Source organism: Eumetopias jubatus, unplaced genomic scaffold (assembly GCF_037043125.1).
Source record: "Eumetopias jubatus isolate StellerSeaLion01/CBP00866 unplaced genomic scaffold, mEumJub1_p1.0 scaffold_8, whole genome shotgun sequence".
Taxonomy (NCBI): domain Eukaryota; kingdom Metazoa; phylum Chordata; class Mammalia; order Carnivora; family Otariidae; genus Eumetopias; species Eumetopias jubatus.
The window spans coordinates 11,743,234-11,756,653 of record NW_028274814.1 but is presented as its reverse complement, the minus strand read 5'-3'; the positions used below and the strand labels follow the sequence as shown (position 1 = coordinate 11,756,653).

General features: G+C 36.2%; 1 protein-coding gene across 3 annotated transcripts in view; it reads left to right on the top strand.

The window, feature by feature from the left end:
* GPR158 (G protein-coupled receptor 158) overlaps positions 1 to 13,420 on the top strand; it is a 434,263-nt gene that overhangs the window by 252,889 nt on the left and 167,954 nt on the right. For 2 of the 3 annotated variants that reach the window (XM_088025524.1, XM_088025523.1), the window contains one exon: positions 3,538 to 3,734. In XM_088025524.1, the coding sequence (XP_087881650.1) occupies positions 3,538 to 3,734 (197 nt within the window). Of the gene's footprint in view, positions 1 to 3,501; positions 3,735 to 13,420 lie in introns of all 3 variants that reach the window. The other variant, XM_088025522.1, reaches the window with a different exon arrangement.

Below are 13,420 nucleotides of genomic sequence, written 5' to 3'. Positions count from 1 at the left end.
GAGGTCTCTGGAGGATTGAGCCCCAGCTGCCCTCCATTACAGTCTTGTAATGGCTTTCCCTCCTTCCCTGTGATGTAATGCCACCGTCACAATCCTTTATTCTCTTTCCTCGACTGCTCTATCCTCCTCATTTATTTCTATGCTACTGATAATTGTAGAAAATAAGAAAAAAAAAACATTTTGGATAGATCTCCTAGTAAATCATACCATCTTACACTAAATGGATTCTTTTTCTGCCAAGTGATCCCAACTAGTCATCTTGTGTAATATTGCTGCTTTGATCTTTCATGTCTTCATCCTCAAAACTGGCCTTCCTCATTCTCAACCTGAGTTGTTGAAAAGTATAAGACTTTACAAGATTGGCTTCCACATTGTCTTTTGTCTATATTTCAAAACAGTTTTCAACTGATTTCTCCCCTTTATAAAAAAAATTATTTTAAAAAATCTTTTTTAAAAATCAATTTTATTTAAATTCAGTTAATTAACATATACTGTGTTATTAGTTTCAGAGGTAGAATTTAGTGATTCATCACTTGTATGTAACACCCAGTGCTCTTTACATCACATGCCCTCCTTAATGTCCATCACCCAGTTACCCCATCCCCCCCACACCTCCCCTCCAGCAACCCTGTTTGCTGTCTGTAGTTAAGAGTCTCTTATGTTTTGTCTCCCTCTCTGATTTCATCTTTATTTTTCCCTCCCCTCTCCTATGATCCTCTGTTTTGTTTCTTAAATTCCACATATGAGTGAAATCATATGATAATTATCTTCCTCTGACTTATTTTGCTTAGCATAATACCCTCTAGTTCCATCCATGTAAAAAAAAAAAAATCTTTAATCCACCTCTACTTCCAATGTGAGCAGAAACATCAGTTATTCTTAGAGTTAATTTTTCCAATTGTGCTTTTGATTATTTTCAATCCTGACTTCTCCCATCCTTTTTTACCAGCCTTCCCATATCCTTCCTTAATTTCTAGTAGTGGCTCCTTTTGCGGACTGCAGCAATGCTCAGATCCTACCTATAATAGAAGAAAACAAAACACAAAATAAAAATCCTTTTTTTTTAACTTCATCATTATTCCTATTAACCATGAAATTTTCTTGCTTTTTTCATTCAATGGAACATTTATTGAAATAGTACTCTATTTATCTCATATTTATTCTTTAAGCCCTGACCAACTAGTTGCAGTCTCTATCACTCCTTGGAAACCACTGTCTTAAAGGTCAGTGAAAGATTGGGGCGCCTGGGTGGCTAGTTGTGAAATGTCTGCCTTTGGCTCAGGTCATGATCCCAGGGTCCTGGGATCGAGCCCCGCATCAGGCTCCCTGCTCGGCGGGAAGCCTGCTTCTCCCTCTCGCACTCCCCCTGCTTGAGTTCCCTCTCTCGCTATCTCTCTCTCTGTCAAATAAATAAATAAAATCTTTAAAAAGAAGAAAAAGGTCAGTGAAAGATAAAATAATCATTATACCTCATAGCCTTTCCTCAGTCATCATCTTTGATCACATTTCAGCATGTTCCAATAAATCAGTTTTCTATTGTGATATCGTAAAAATTTCTATCTGTCTAGCTTCTTACTCTTTGCATTGCCTAATCATTGCCTTATCCACTCCCAGAGCTCTCTGTAGGTTCTTTCTCTGACTGATCTTTCTCCCACACCCCAGTCTTGTATTATTGCTCATTTCTTATTGTATATTACTGCTGGACAATGAGTTGAATCTCAAAGTTAGTTTCTCTAAAATGGAGCTTATTATTCCCACTTCCTCTTTACCTCAGCTGTTTCTTCTAACTTTCTTGTTTTTGAACAGTAATACTTTTTTTTAAGGCACCAGTGGATTTCAACTCCCTCTTTGCATCTTCAGTTTTTGGAGAAGAGAAAACCAAGCACTCTAATTTATAAATATTAACTTGGTTAAGACCCACAACAATTCACATTTCATACATAAGTAAACTAAGACCCAAAATAGTCAAATGAGTTGACTAATATCTCAGAGCTATCTAGCAATGGGAACCATATCTGCTGGATACTAAAATTCATACACTTTTCACTGTGTAACAGAATAGTGACTCTTAAACAGCATACTATCCTGAATCATCAAAGAAATATTCAATTACTTTTTTGCTATATATTAAGGAAGGAGAGCAGACAAATACATTTTAGAAGGATTATGAACCTTTTCAACAAGAATTGAAAGTAATAAATACTTTGTTAAACTTTGTATTATTAAAATGCTGTTAACCAGAGCAACCTCTTTCCCAGATTCCTCGTTCAGTCAAGGTTGTGTTACATATTTAACAGGGTGGTTGTGTTATATACTAAACTGGGTGGTTGTATTATATACTAAATTGGGTATATATTCACTAATGTCTTTCATATTGAGTTCAGAGTTGGAAATAGGTTTTTTTTAATTTTTTAATTAACATAAGGTATTATTTGTTTCGGGGGTACAGGTCTGTGATTCATCAGTCTTACACAATTCACAGCACTCACCATAGTACATACCCTCCCCAATGTCCATCACCCAGCCACCCCATCCCTCCCAGGAAAAAAATTTTTAGTATATGTTATTAATTGGATATTTTCCAGTGTTTCAACAATTAAAGAAAATCTTCACCCATTGAGCTTCAGAGCTAAGTTAAGTTCGACAACTGAGACAGAAAAATCTAAAAGTAAAGGGAGGATCAATAGCAGCAGTTAGGTAATAGTGAGGAAATGTCTTATGAATAGGCAAAGTAGGAAATTACATGATAGCCTATAAGTATGGATTATACTCTGGGCAAAGGATGCACCATCATTAGGCAATTGCACACTGAACAACTGCCAGTTAAGTACCATTTTATCCAATTTAGACCTAATGAACTTAGTAGATGAGATCTCTGCTGAATTAAGGAGCAATCAAAGCCTCATTCTGGATTCTGTGCCATCTAGGTCAAGGCGTTCCAAAAGTGTTGTGTATTACTTCGCACAGAAAAGAGATAACTTTCTTATCCCTCCTTTTGGTTAATTCTTTTTTTAAAGATTTTATTTATTTGAGAGAGAGAGAGTGAGAGCAAGAGCAGGGAGGAGAGGGAGAAGCAGGCTCCCTGCTGACCAGGGAACCCAATGCTGAACTTGATCCCAGGACCCTGGGATCATGACCTGAGCCAAAGGCAGATGCCCAACCGAATGAGCCACCCAGCCACCCTAATTCTTTAACAAATATTTATGGAATATGATTTGTGCCATAGAAAGTATCATTTGGTGATTGGTAGGTAATGATATGACAGAATTGGAAAACTGTTCTTTGCCTTTAAGGAGTTTTATTTCCATTTTTGCTAATTTTTTTCAATTACTCTCAATGACTTTTTTTTTTTAATCAAAAGGATAAAAAGAATTTTGTTTAGGTCTAAAAGCAAAGTAATTCTCCCTTAGCAAGCAGGTTGATAAAAGGTCTTTAGTAAAAACAATAAGGAATGAAGAGGTGAGGATGTGTTTTGTGTACTGAATCTCACCTATCTCAGAGGTGCAATGACACTGTGGTTTTATTTGGAACTTTCAGGAAGTGCAAAAGATGTGTCAGAAGAAGCCCATGTCTGCCTACCCTGCAGGGAGGGCTGCCCTTACTGTGCTGATGACAGCCCCTGCTTTGTCCAGGAGGATAAGTATTTGCGACTTGCTATCATCTCCTTCCAAGCCCTGTGTATGCTGCTCGACTTCGTTAGCATGCTGGTGGTCTACCACTTTCGCAAAGCAAAGGTAAACCCAGGTACCCTGGTTATGAACTTCCTTTTTATTATGAAGTGGCCTCTTCTTTTTTCAAGCAAATAGAGTTTTTCCAAGTCCTACTTGCCTCTCTATTTAGTAGAAGTCTTCCTTTAATATAATCAGACTAGAATATGAACATTATATTCTTTAGTTTCCCAGGGGAAATAGGGATTAAAAATATGGAATCTTGTTATAACATTTTCTTCTACAGAATGTTTCTCCCTATTTAGCATGAAGCTTGAGTACTTTATTGCCTTAAAGGACTCTCTTTTATATCTCTTTGGTTTCTAGAAGAACTTATTCTGCCAGTACCCAAAGTATTGTTAATTTTTTTCATATATAGAAAGCTTTTTGATATTTATTATATTTCATTTTTATTTCTCTTAGCCATATTTGAAGTTAGCAAATGGACTTGACCATTTTGAGCAAATGTGCTCAAAGTGTAATGATACTTTGAAGAATGAATTTATTCATGAACTTATATTTACTCTTGCATTAGTGTCCCAGGATAATAGTGATCCTACAAAAAGCTTATATGGCTTTTGAGAGAGCCTGTCCTTCCGTCCTGTTCTGAGAAATCAGAGTAGTATAAACATTTGTATGTTTCTCAGTCAGGGGTGGATGAAATGGTAACATGTTCAGGGCAAAGCTTTCTGGGGAGTTGTCCTGAGTTGGTCCCCCAGTTAATTATATGTAGCCAGTGTTGTCAGAATTTGTGGTTCTCTTGCTTTCAGAAACTTATTTGTGCTGTTGGGAAAAAAAACACAAAGCTAGATTTTCCACCTTTTCTGAATTCAAATGACCCCTTTGTGTTGGCAAAGTTGTACAGATTGGTTTAGATCACAGAGCTCATTGGAAGCATAAAGTGTTCCCATTAGAAATTTAAAAAATAAAACACCTCTGTGAATGGCATCTATTAAAAGGCCTCAAGTTAACATAAAAAAAATCCCCTCTATTGAGATTCTAGGAGAAAGTATCCATTATGTTAATATCATAGACTTAAATAGTTATTTTAAATAGTTTCGTTAACAGAAGCATACAACACAAATTAAAATCAAGCTTTAAGTCAGCAAGAAAGTGCAGACAGGCAAATTGCTCTTCATTTAACCAATACTTGTCTTTCTTTTGAAACAAAATATGTGTTAAATTATATATATTAATAAAGTAGGAGGCAAGTGGAGTTGAGAAATACCTAACCACAGTTACCTAGATAAAATTTAATCAGTTTTTTAAAAAAAAAAACCTGTCATTGGTAGAGTAGGTAGAGTTGAAAGGTCTATTTAATAAACTGTTCTGAAATCTCTCTATATGATGTCATTCATTCATACAGGGGATAACAGATAGTTCTTTATGAATTTTACTTGATTATAATAATTAACGATTGCTGTGCTAAATGTAGTTAATAATATATGATGGGTAGAATATTACATTGGATATTAAGAAAACTGAGACAGTTCTTGCTAGACCAAAGTCTTAATCTATGTTGATGTTACTTAACATTTCCAGAATTATTAACTTTTCAAATTTCTGGACCTTCATATGAAATGCTACTTTATAGGGCTATCATGAGAATTGGTATCTTTACATATCATTTGGTGAAATTTTTATAGATACAAACTGGTTGGAATAGACAAATTAGACATTATCTAGTTTTAAGATGGTCACCTTTTGAAGAATCAGTTTTCACAGAATGTGACATAACATAGGGGGGATTATTTTTAGGAAATAATATAGGTTAATAAAGTCAGTGAACATGGATCTAATATATTGAAGAAAGAAAACATTTGGTGAACTTTTCTCTTCTGATTTCAGTTACCAAAAAGAATGATTAACTGTAAAAGCAGTAAACCATTTCCAATATAGAAATTGCATGTTTATCACATGTGGACATTGGCTTTGCTTTTTAAAGTTTTTATGTGTCTTTGCAGCATTTCTTTGCATAAAGCAGAAAACTGATGATCCCTTTTGAAGTAATACTGATGTCTTTCTTATGAGTTTTCCATTGTATTGCCTACCTACCAATAATTAAAAGAACAAAAACCTTAATCTATCGGTTTATATACATTTTGACAAAAGAGAAAAACCTTAGTTGCAATATAGAAGTAGCATAATATTGTGGGTAAGTGTGCAGACTTTAGAGTCAGATTGTTTAGACTTGAATCCTGTCTTAGCCCTTGAATGCTATTACACTTTGGAAAAATTTCTTAGCTTCACTTTGCCTAGGTTTTTCCTCTATGAAATGGGGTTTAACACACCATATACAAAAATTAATTTAAAATGGGTTGTACACCTAAATATAAGGCCCAAAACTAAGAAACATTTTTAAGTAGAAAACATAGGCATAAATCTTCATGATCTTGGGTTAGGCAATGTTTCTTAGATACAGCATGAAAAGGATAAATGACAAAAGAAAAAAATAAATAAATTGGACTTCATCAAAATTGAAAAATTTGGGGGATGCCTCAGTCGTTAAGCATCTGCCTTCAGCTCAGGTCGTGATCCCGGCGTCCTGGGGTCAAGCCCCACATCAGGTTCCCTGCTCAGCCAGGAGCCTGCTTCTCCCTCTCCCACTCCCCTTGCTTGTGTTCCCTCTCTAGCTGTCTCTCTCTCTGTGCATCAAATAAATAAATAAAATCTTTAAAAGGAAAATTGAAAACTTTTTGCATCAAAGGACACCAAAAAGGTAAAAAAGACAACCCATAGAATAGTAGGAAATAATTGTAAATTATACTAGAACCCAGAACATATAAAGAATAAAAAGATAACCCAATTGAAAAATGGGCAAGAGATCTGAATAGACATTTCTACAAAGAAGATATATAAATGGCCAATATGCATATGAAAAAATGCTCAATAACATTAGTTATTAGGAAAATTCAAATCAAGCCCCCAGCAACACACAGCTACTAGCGTAGCTAAAAATGAGAAGACAATAACGAGTGTTGTTGAGGATGTAGAGAAATTGAAACTCTCATTCATTGCTATTGGGAGTGTAAAGTAGTACAGCCACTTTGGAAAACAGTTTAGCAGACCCTCAAAAAATTGAACATAGACTATGATATTACCCAGTAACTCCACTTCTAGGTACATACCCAGGAAAATTGAAAACATATGTCTTCAATGGCTAAAATAAAAAACATAGAAAATAACAAGTGGTGGCAAGGATGTGGAGAAAAAAAACCCTCATGCACTGTTGGTGGGAATGCAAACTGGTGCAGCCACTGTAGAAAACAGAATGGAGGTTCCTCAAAAAGTTAAAAATAGAATTATCAGATGACCTAGTAATTTCACTGCTGGGTATTTAACCCCCAAAAACGAAAATGTTAATTTGAGAAATATATACATCCCATGTTTATTGCAATATTATTTACAACAGCCAAGATATGGAAACAATCCAAGTGTCCAACCATAGATGAATGGATAAAGATGTGGTGTGTGTGTGTGTGTGTGTGTGTGTGTGTGTGTGTGTGTATGGCAGAATATTACCCATAAAAAAAGGGTGAGATCTTGCCATTTGCAACATAGAGGATGGATTAGAAGGTATAATGCTAAGTAAAATAAGTCAGAGAAAGACAAGTATATTTCACTCATATGTTGAATTTAAGAAACAAAACAAATGAAAAAAGAGAAGAAGAGACAAAAAACTGACTCTTAAATACAGAAAACAGGCTCGTTATTGCTGGAGGGGAAGTGCACAGGTAGAAGAGATAAAATGGATTACAAGTATACTTACTTTCATGTGCACTGAGAAATGTGTAGAGTTGTTGAATCATTGCATTGTACACCTGAAACTAATAAAAAGAAGAAAACATTTGCCTACACAAAAACGTTCACATCGATGTTCATAGCAGCATATTTATAATAGCCAAGAAAAGGAAACAACCCCACTGTTCATCAGTTGATGGATGGATAAATAAAATGTGGTATATCCATTAAATGGAATATCTTTTTGTTAATAAAAGGAACAAATAGCGATACATGCTACAATGTGGATGAATCTTGAAAACATGCTAAATGAGATAAAACAGTCATGAAAGATCATTTGTATGAAGTTTACATTTATATGAAATGTCCAGAATAGGCAAATCAGTAGAGCCAGGTAGATCAGTGGTTGTCAAGAGATACAAGGAGGGAAGAATGGGGTGTGACTGTTAATAGGTTCAGGGTTTCTTTTGGGGAGGATGAAAATTTTCTAAAATTATGTTATGGTAATACGTTTGACAAGTTTGTCATACTAAAAACCACTGGCTTGTACACTTTACAAAGATTTAAGGTATATTAATTATATCTCAATAAAGCTATTACAAAATTTTTAAAGGAGTTTATTACTTACCTCACAGGATCCTTTTGAAGATTTAATGAGATAACTCATATAAAGTACCTTACTAGACATTTGTCTTTTGTTATTAAATTATTTTAGACCACTTTGTGAAATTAATAATCTGTTTGCTTCCCATGTTAGGGGTTAAGTATGACATTTATTTTTTTTAATATTTTTTTATTTTTTCACTGAGAGAGATAGACAGAGAGAGCACACAGTGGGGGAGAGGCAGAGGGAGAGGGAGAAGCAGACCCCCTCCCGCCCCACTGAGCCAGCCGGGGAGCCTGATGTGGGCTCCATCCCAGGACCTGGAGATCATGACCTGAGCCGAAGGCAGATTCTCTACCATCAGAGCCACCCAGGCGTCCCAAGTATGATATTTAAAATGCTTAAAAGATAAGGTTTTGAAAAAATATAGCCAGTGGGATTCTAGGCAATAAATTCATTTAAATTGTCTTATAATTGCAAACAGTCATCCTATACTAATCCTAATAGATTATCCAGATAGCTGAAATGAACAACACACCTGTGGTACAGATTCTTTTATTTTGTCTATATCTTCATCATGGAAGAATGAAAGGTATGTTAAACTGTAAGCAGGATAGTTTCACTTAATTGATCTCAATTAAGTGGAAAAAAAGATCTTTTCTTTTTCTTTTTTTAATTTGGTTACTTATTGAGGATCTGCTGTTGTTCAGCATTGTGATACCCAATACAATTTGAAGAATAAATGAGAGTAATTATTCTTTTTTATTTAATAAATTTATTTTTTTAATTTAAATCCAGTTAGCCAACATATAGTACTTTATTAGTTTCAAATGTAGAGATCAGTAATTCATCAGTTACATATAACACCCAGTGCTCATCACAATACATTCCGTCCTTAATGCTCATCACCCAAATACCCGACGCCCACCCCTCTTCCCCTCCAACAACCCTCAGTTTGTTTCTCATAGTAAAGAGTCTCTCGTTTCCCTCTCTGATTTCTTCCCATTCAGTTTTCCCTCCCTTCCTTTTTGATCCTCTTCACTGTTTCTTATATTCCATAGATAAGTTAAACTGTATGATAATTGTGTTTTTCTAACTGACTTATTTTACTCAGCATAATACCCTTCAGTTCCATCCATGTTGATGTAAATGGTAAGTATTCATCCTTTCTGATGGCTGAGTAATATTCCATTGTGTGTGTGTGTGTGTGTGTGTGTGTGTGTGTGTGTGTGTATACATACACCACATCTTTATCCATTCATCTGTGGACGGACATCTTGGCTCTTTCCATAGTTTGGCTGTTTTGGACATTGCTGCTATAAACATTGGGGTGCATGTGCCCCCTCATATCACTACATTTATATCTTTGGGGTAAATACCTAGTAGTGTTAATTGCTGGGTCCTAGGGTAGCTCTATTTTTAATTTCTTGAGGAACCTCCATAACTGTTTAGCAGAGTGGCTGTACCAGCTTGCATTCCCACCAACAGTGTAAGAGGTTTCCCCTTTCTCCACATCCTTGCCAACAAATGTTGTTTCCTGATTTGTTAATTCTAGCCATTCTATCTGGTGTGAGGTGGTATCTCATTGTGGTTTTGATTTATATTTCCCTGATGTCAAGTAATGTTGAGCATTTTTTCATATGCCTGTTGGCCATTTGTATGTTTTCTTTGAAGAAATGTCTGTTCATGTCTTCTGCCCATTTTTTGACTGGATTATTTGTTTTCTGGGTGTTGAGTTTGATAAGTTCTCTGTAGATCTTGGATACTATCCCTTTAACTGATATGTCATTTGTAAATATCTTCTCCCATTCTGTAGGTTGCTTTTTAGTTTTGTTGACTGTTTCCTTTGCTATGCAGAAGCTTTTTATCTTGATGAAGTCCCAGTAGTTCATTTTTGCTTTTGTTTCCCTTGCCTTTGGAGATGTGTCTAGCAAGAAGTTGTTGCTGCTGAAGTTGAAGAGGTTGCTGCCTGTGTTCTCCTCTAGGATTTTGAGGGATTCCTGTCTCACATTTAGGTCTTTCATCCATTTTGGGTTTATTTTTGTGTATAGTACAAGGAAATGGTCCAGTTTCATTCTTCTACATGTGGCTGTCCAATTTTCCCAACACCAGTTGTTGAAGAGACTATTTTTTTCCATTGGATCTTCTTTCCTGCTTTGTCAAAGATCAATTGACCATAGAGTTGAGGGTCCATTTCTGGGCTCTGTATTCTCTTCCGTTGATCTATGTGTCGTTTTTGTGCCAGTACCATATTGTCTTGATGATTACAGCTTTGTAATACAACTTGAAGTCTGGCATTGTGATGCCCCCAGCTTTGGTTTTCTTTTTCAACATTCCTCTGGCTATTTGGTGTCTTTACAATTTTTATACAATTTGGTATCTATACAAATTTTAGGATTGTTTGTTCCAGTTCTGTAAAAAATGTTGGTTGTATTTTGATAGGGATTACATTGAATATGTAGATTGCTCTGGGTAGCATAGACATTTTAATAATATTTATTCTTCCAATCCATGAGCTGGTGTTCTTCCAATCCATGAGCATGGAATGTTTTTCCATCTCTTTGTGTCTTCCTCAATTTCTTTCATGAGTGTTCTATAGCTTTCTCAGTACAGATTCTTTACCTCTTTGGTTAGGTTTATTCCTAGGTACCTTACGGCTTTTGGTGCAATTATAAATGAGATTGATTACTTAATTTCTCATTCTTCTGTTTCATTGTTAGCATACAGAAATGCAACTGATTTCTGTGCATAGATTTTATAACTTCCCATGTTGCTGAATTGCTGTATGAGTTCTGGCAATTTTGGGGTGGAGTCTTTTGGGTTTTCCACATAGAGTATTATGTAATCTGTGAAGAGTGAGTGTTTGATTTCTTCTTTGCCAATCTGAATGCCTTTTATTTCTTTTTGTTGTCTGATTGCTGAGACTAGGACTTCTAGTACTGTGTTGAGCAACAGTGGTGAGAGTGGACATGGACATCCCTGTTGTGTTCCTGATCTTAGGGAAAAGCTCTCAGTTTTTCCCCATTGAGAATGATAGTCTCTGTGGGCTTTTTTGTTATATGGCTTTTATGATATTGAGGTATGTTCCCTCTATCCCTACACTGCAGTGAGTTTTAATCAATAAAGGATGCTGTATTTTGTCAAATGCTTTTTCTGCATCATTGAGAGGATCATATGGTTCTTCTCCTTTCTTTTGTTAAGTGATGTATCATGTTGATTGATTTGCTGATATTGAACCACCCTTGCAGTCCAGGAATAAATCCCACCTGGTCATGGTGAATAATCCTCTTAATGTACTGTTGGATCCTATTGGCTAGTATCTTGATGAGAATTTTGGCATCCATGTTCATCAGGGATATTGTTCTGTAATTCTCCTTTTTGGTGGGGTCTTTGATTTTGAGATCAAGGTAATGCTGGCCTCATAGAATGATTTTGGAAGTTTTCCCTCCATTTCTATTTTTTAAAAAAGCTTCAGAAAAATAGGTATTGTTCTTCTTTAAATGTTTGGTAGAATTCCCCTGGGAAGTCATCGGCCCTGGACTCGTTTTTGGGGAGCTTTTTATTACTGCTTCAGTTTCCTTGCCAATTATGGTTCTGTTCAGGTTTTCTGTGTTTCTAATGTTACTACACTTGTAGGTTAAGGACTTCTTTTCTTGAGCTGCTTTCAGGATTTTCTCTTTATCTCTGAAATTTATAAGCTTCGGTATTATATGTCAGTCTGTTGATCTATTTTAATTTTTATTGATTTTTGTTGATTTTGAGGGGCACTCTCTGTGCCACAGTTCTCTGTGTCTCAGGACTTGAATGCCTCTTTCCTTCTGCTGGTTAGGAAGTTCTCAGCTATGATTTGCTCAAATATGCCTTCTGTCCTTGACTCTCTATTTCCTCTTCCTCTGGAACTCCATTCAATCTAATATTGTTTCACTTATGATATCACTGATTTCTCAAAGCCTCCTCTCATGAACCCTGAGTTGTTTTTCTCTCTTTTCCTCAGCTTCCTTACTTTCCAACATTTTGTCTTCTATGTCACAGACTCTCTCTTCTGCCTCATTTACCCTAGCCATTAGAGCATCCATTTTAGACTACATGTCCGTTAAAGCATTTTTAATTTTGGCCTGAGTAGATTTTAGTTCTTTTATTTCTGCACTAAGGAATTCTCTAGTGTCTTTTATGCTTTTTTCAAACCCAGCTAGTAACTTTATAATCATTATTCTGAATTCCAGTTCCAACATTTTACTTAAATCCATATTGATTAAATCTATGGCAGAGTATTACCTCTGGTTCTTTCTTTTGTGGTGAATTCCTCCTTCTAGTCATTTTGTCCAGAGAAGAATAGATAAATGAGAGAACAAAAAGGAAATAAGAAATAAAAAATTAAAACATCAACCATGACCCCAGCAAAATATACACTAGACAAATCAGAAGAGAACAGAAACCAAAAAAAGAAAGAAAAGAAAAATGAGAGAATATAATTAAACAGGTAGACAGAACAGAGTGATACACTTGGTCCTGGGTGTATTTTGGTCTGTTTGTTAGAAGACACTTGATCCCACAATTGTAAAGAAAGAAAAACTTATATATATGCAAAAATAAAATTGAATACAGTGAAAGGAAGCCAAAAATGAAGAATATATCTATAAAATATAAATGTAAAAGTGGAAGTTAAAAAAGACTTAAAAACAAAGACTTGATAAAATAAGAAACTAGTTGAAAAGGAAAAAAAAAGAAAAATTTTCAACTGAGAGATAAAAGAATCATGAGAAAAAAACCTCAAATTCTATATACTATTTTCCCCTACCACTGGAGTTTTGCAGTTCTGTGTGCTCTGTAAACTTGATATTCACCTCACGTTCCAGCTGATCTTCGGGGGGAGGGACCTGATGCAAAGACACCTGAGAATCAGGTGTCTTTGCCTGGGCAGAGTTGCACCACCCCCTTGCTAGGGGGGCAGGGCTCAGTGTAAGCTGCTTCAGGTTGCTCTATGTGGCTTTTGTTCCCTGAAGGCTTTCCACGGTGCTTTAGAGGATGAAAATAAAAATGGCAGGGCCCCAATCTCCAGCCCCAGACCTGAAAGATTGTGTGTGGCCCCCTCTCTTCCATAAACCCTCCAGGGATAAGTGGTCTTCACTTTTGTGTGTGCCAAATTCTGCAGACTCCTGTGTGCACACCCATGCCAATCCTCCCTGGGGAGTGAGGAGAGTCGCCCTGGGCCTGCTGCTTGCAGGGACCCCGCACAGAGAGTGGTCGCCCATTCCTGTTGCAGTTCTTAGTTTATGGCAAAACTGAGCTGAGAGCCCACTTCCGGGCTCCCTGACCATAGCTGGTTTCCCTGCTCCAATGCTTGAAAAGTCTGCTGGGTCAGGCACCC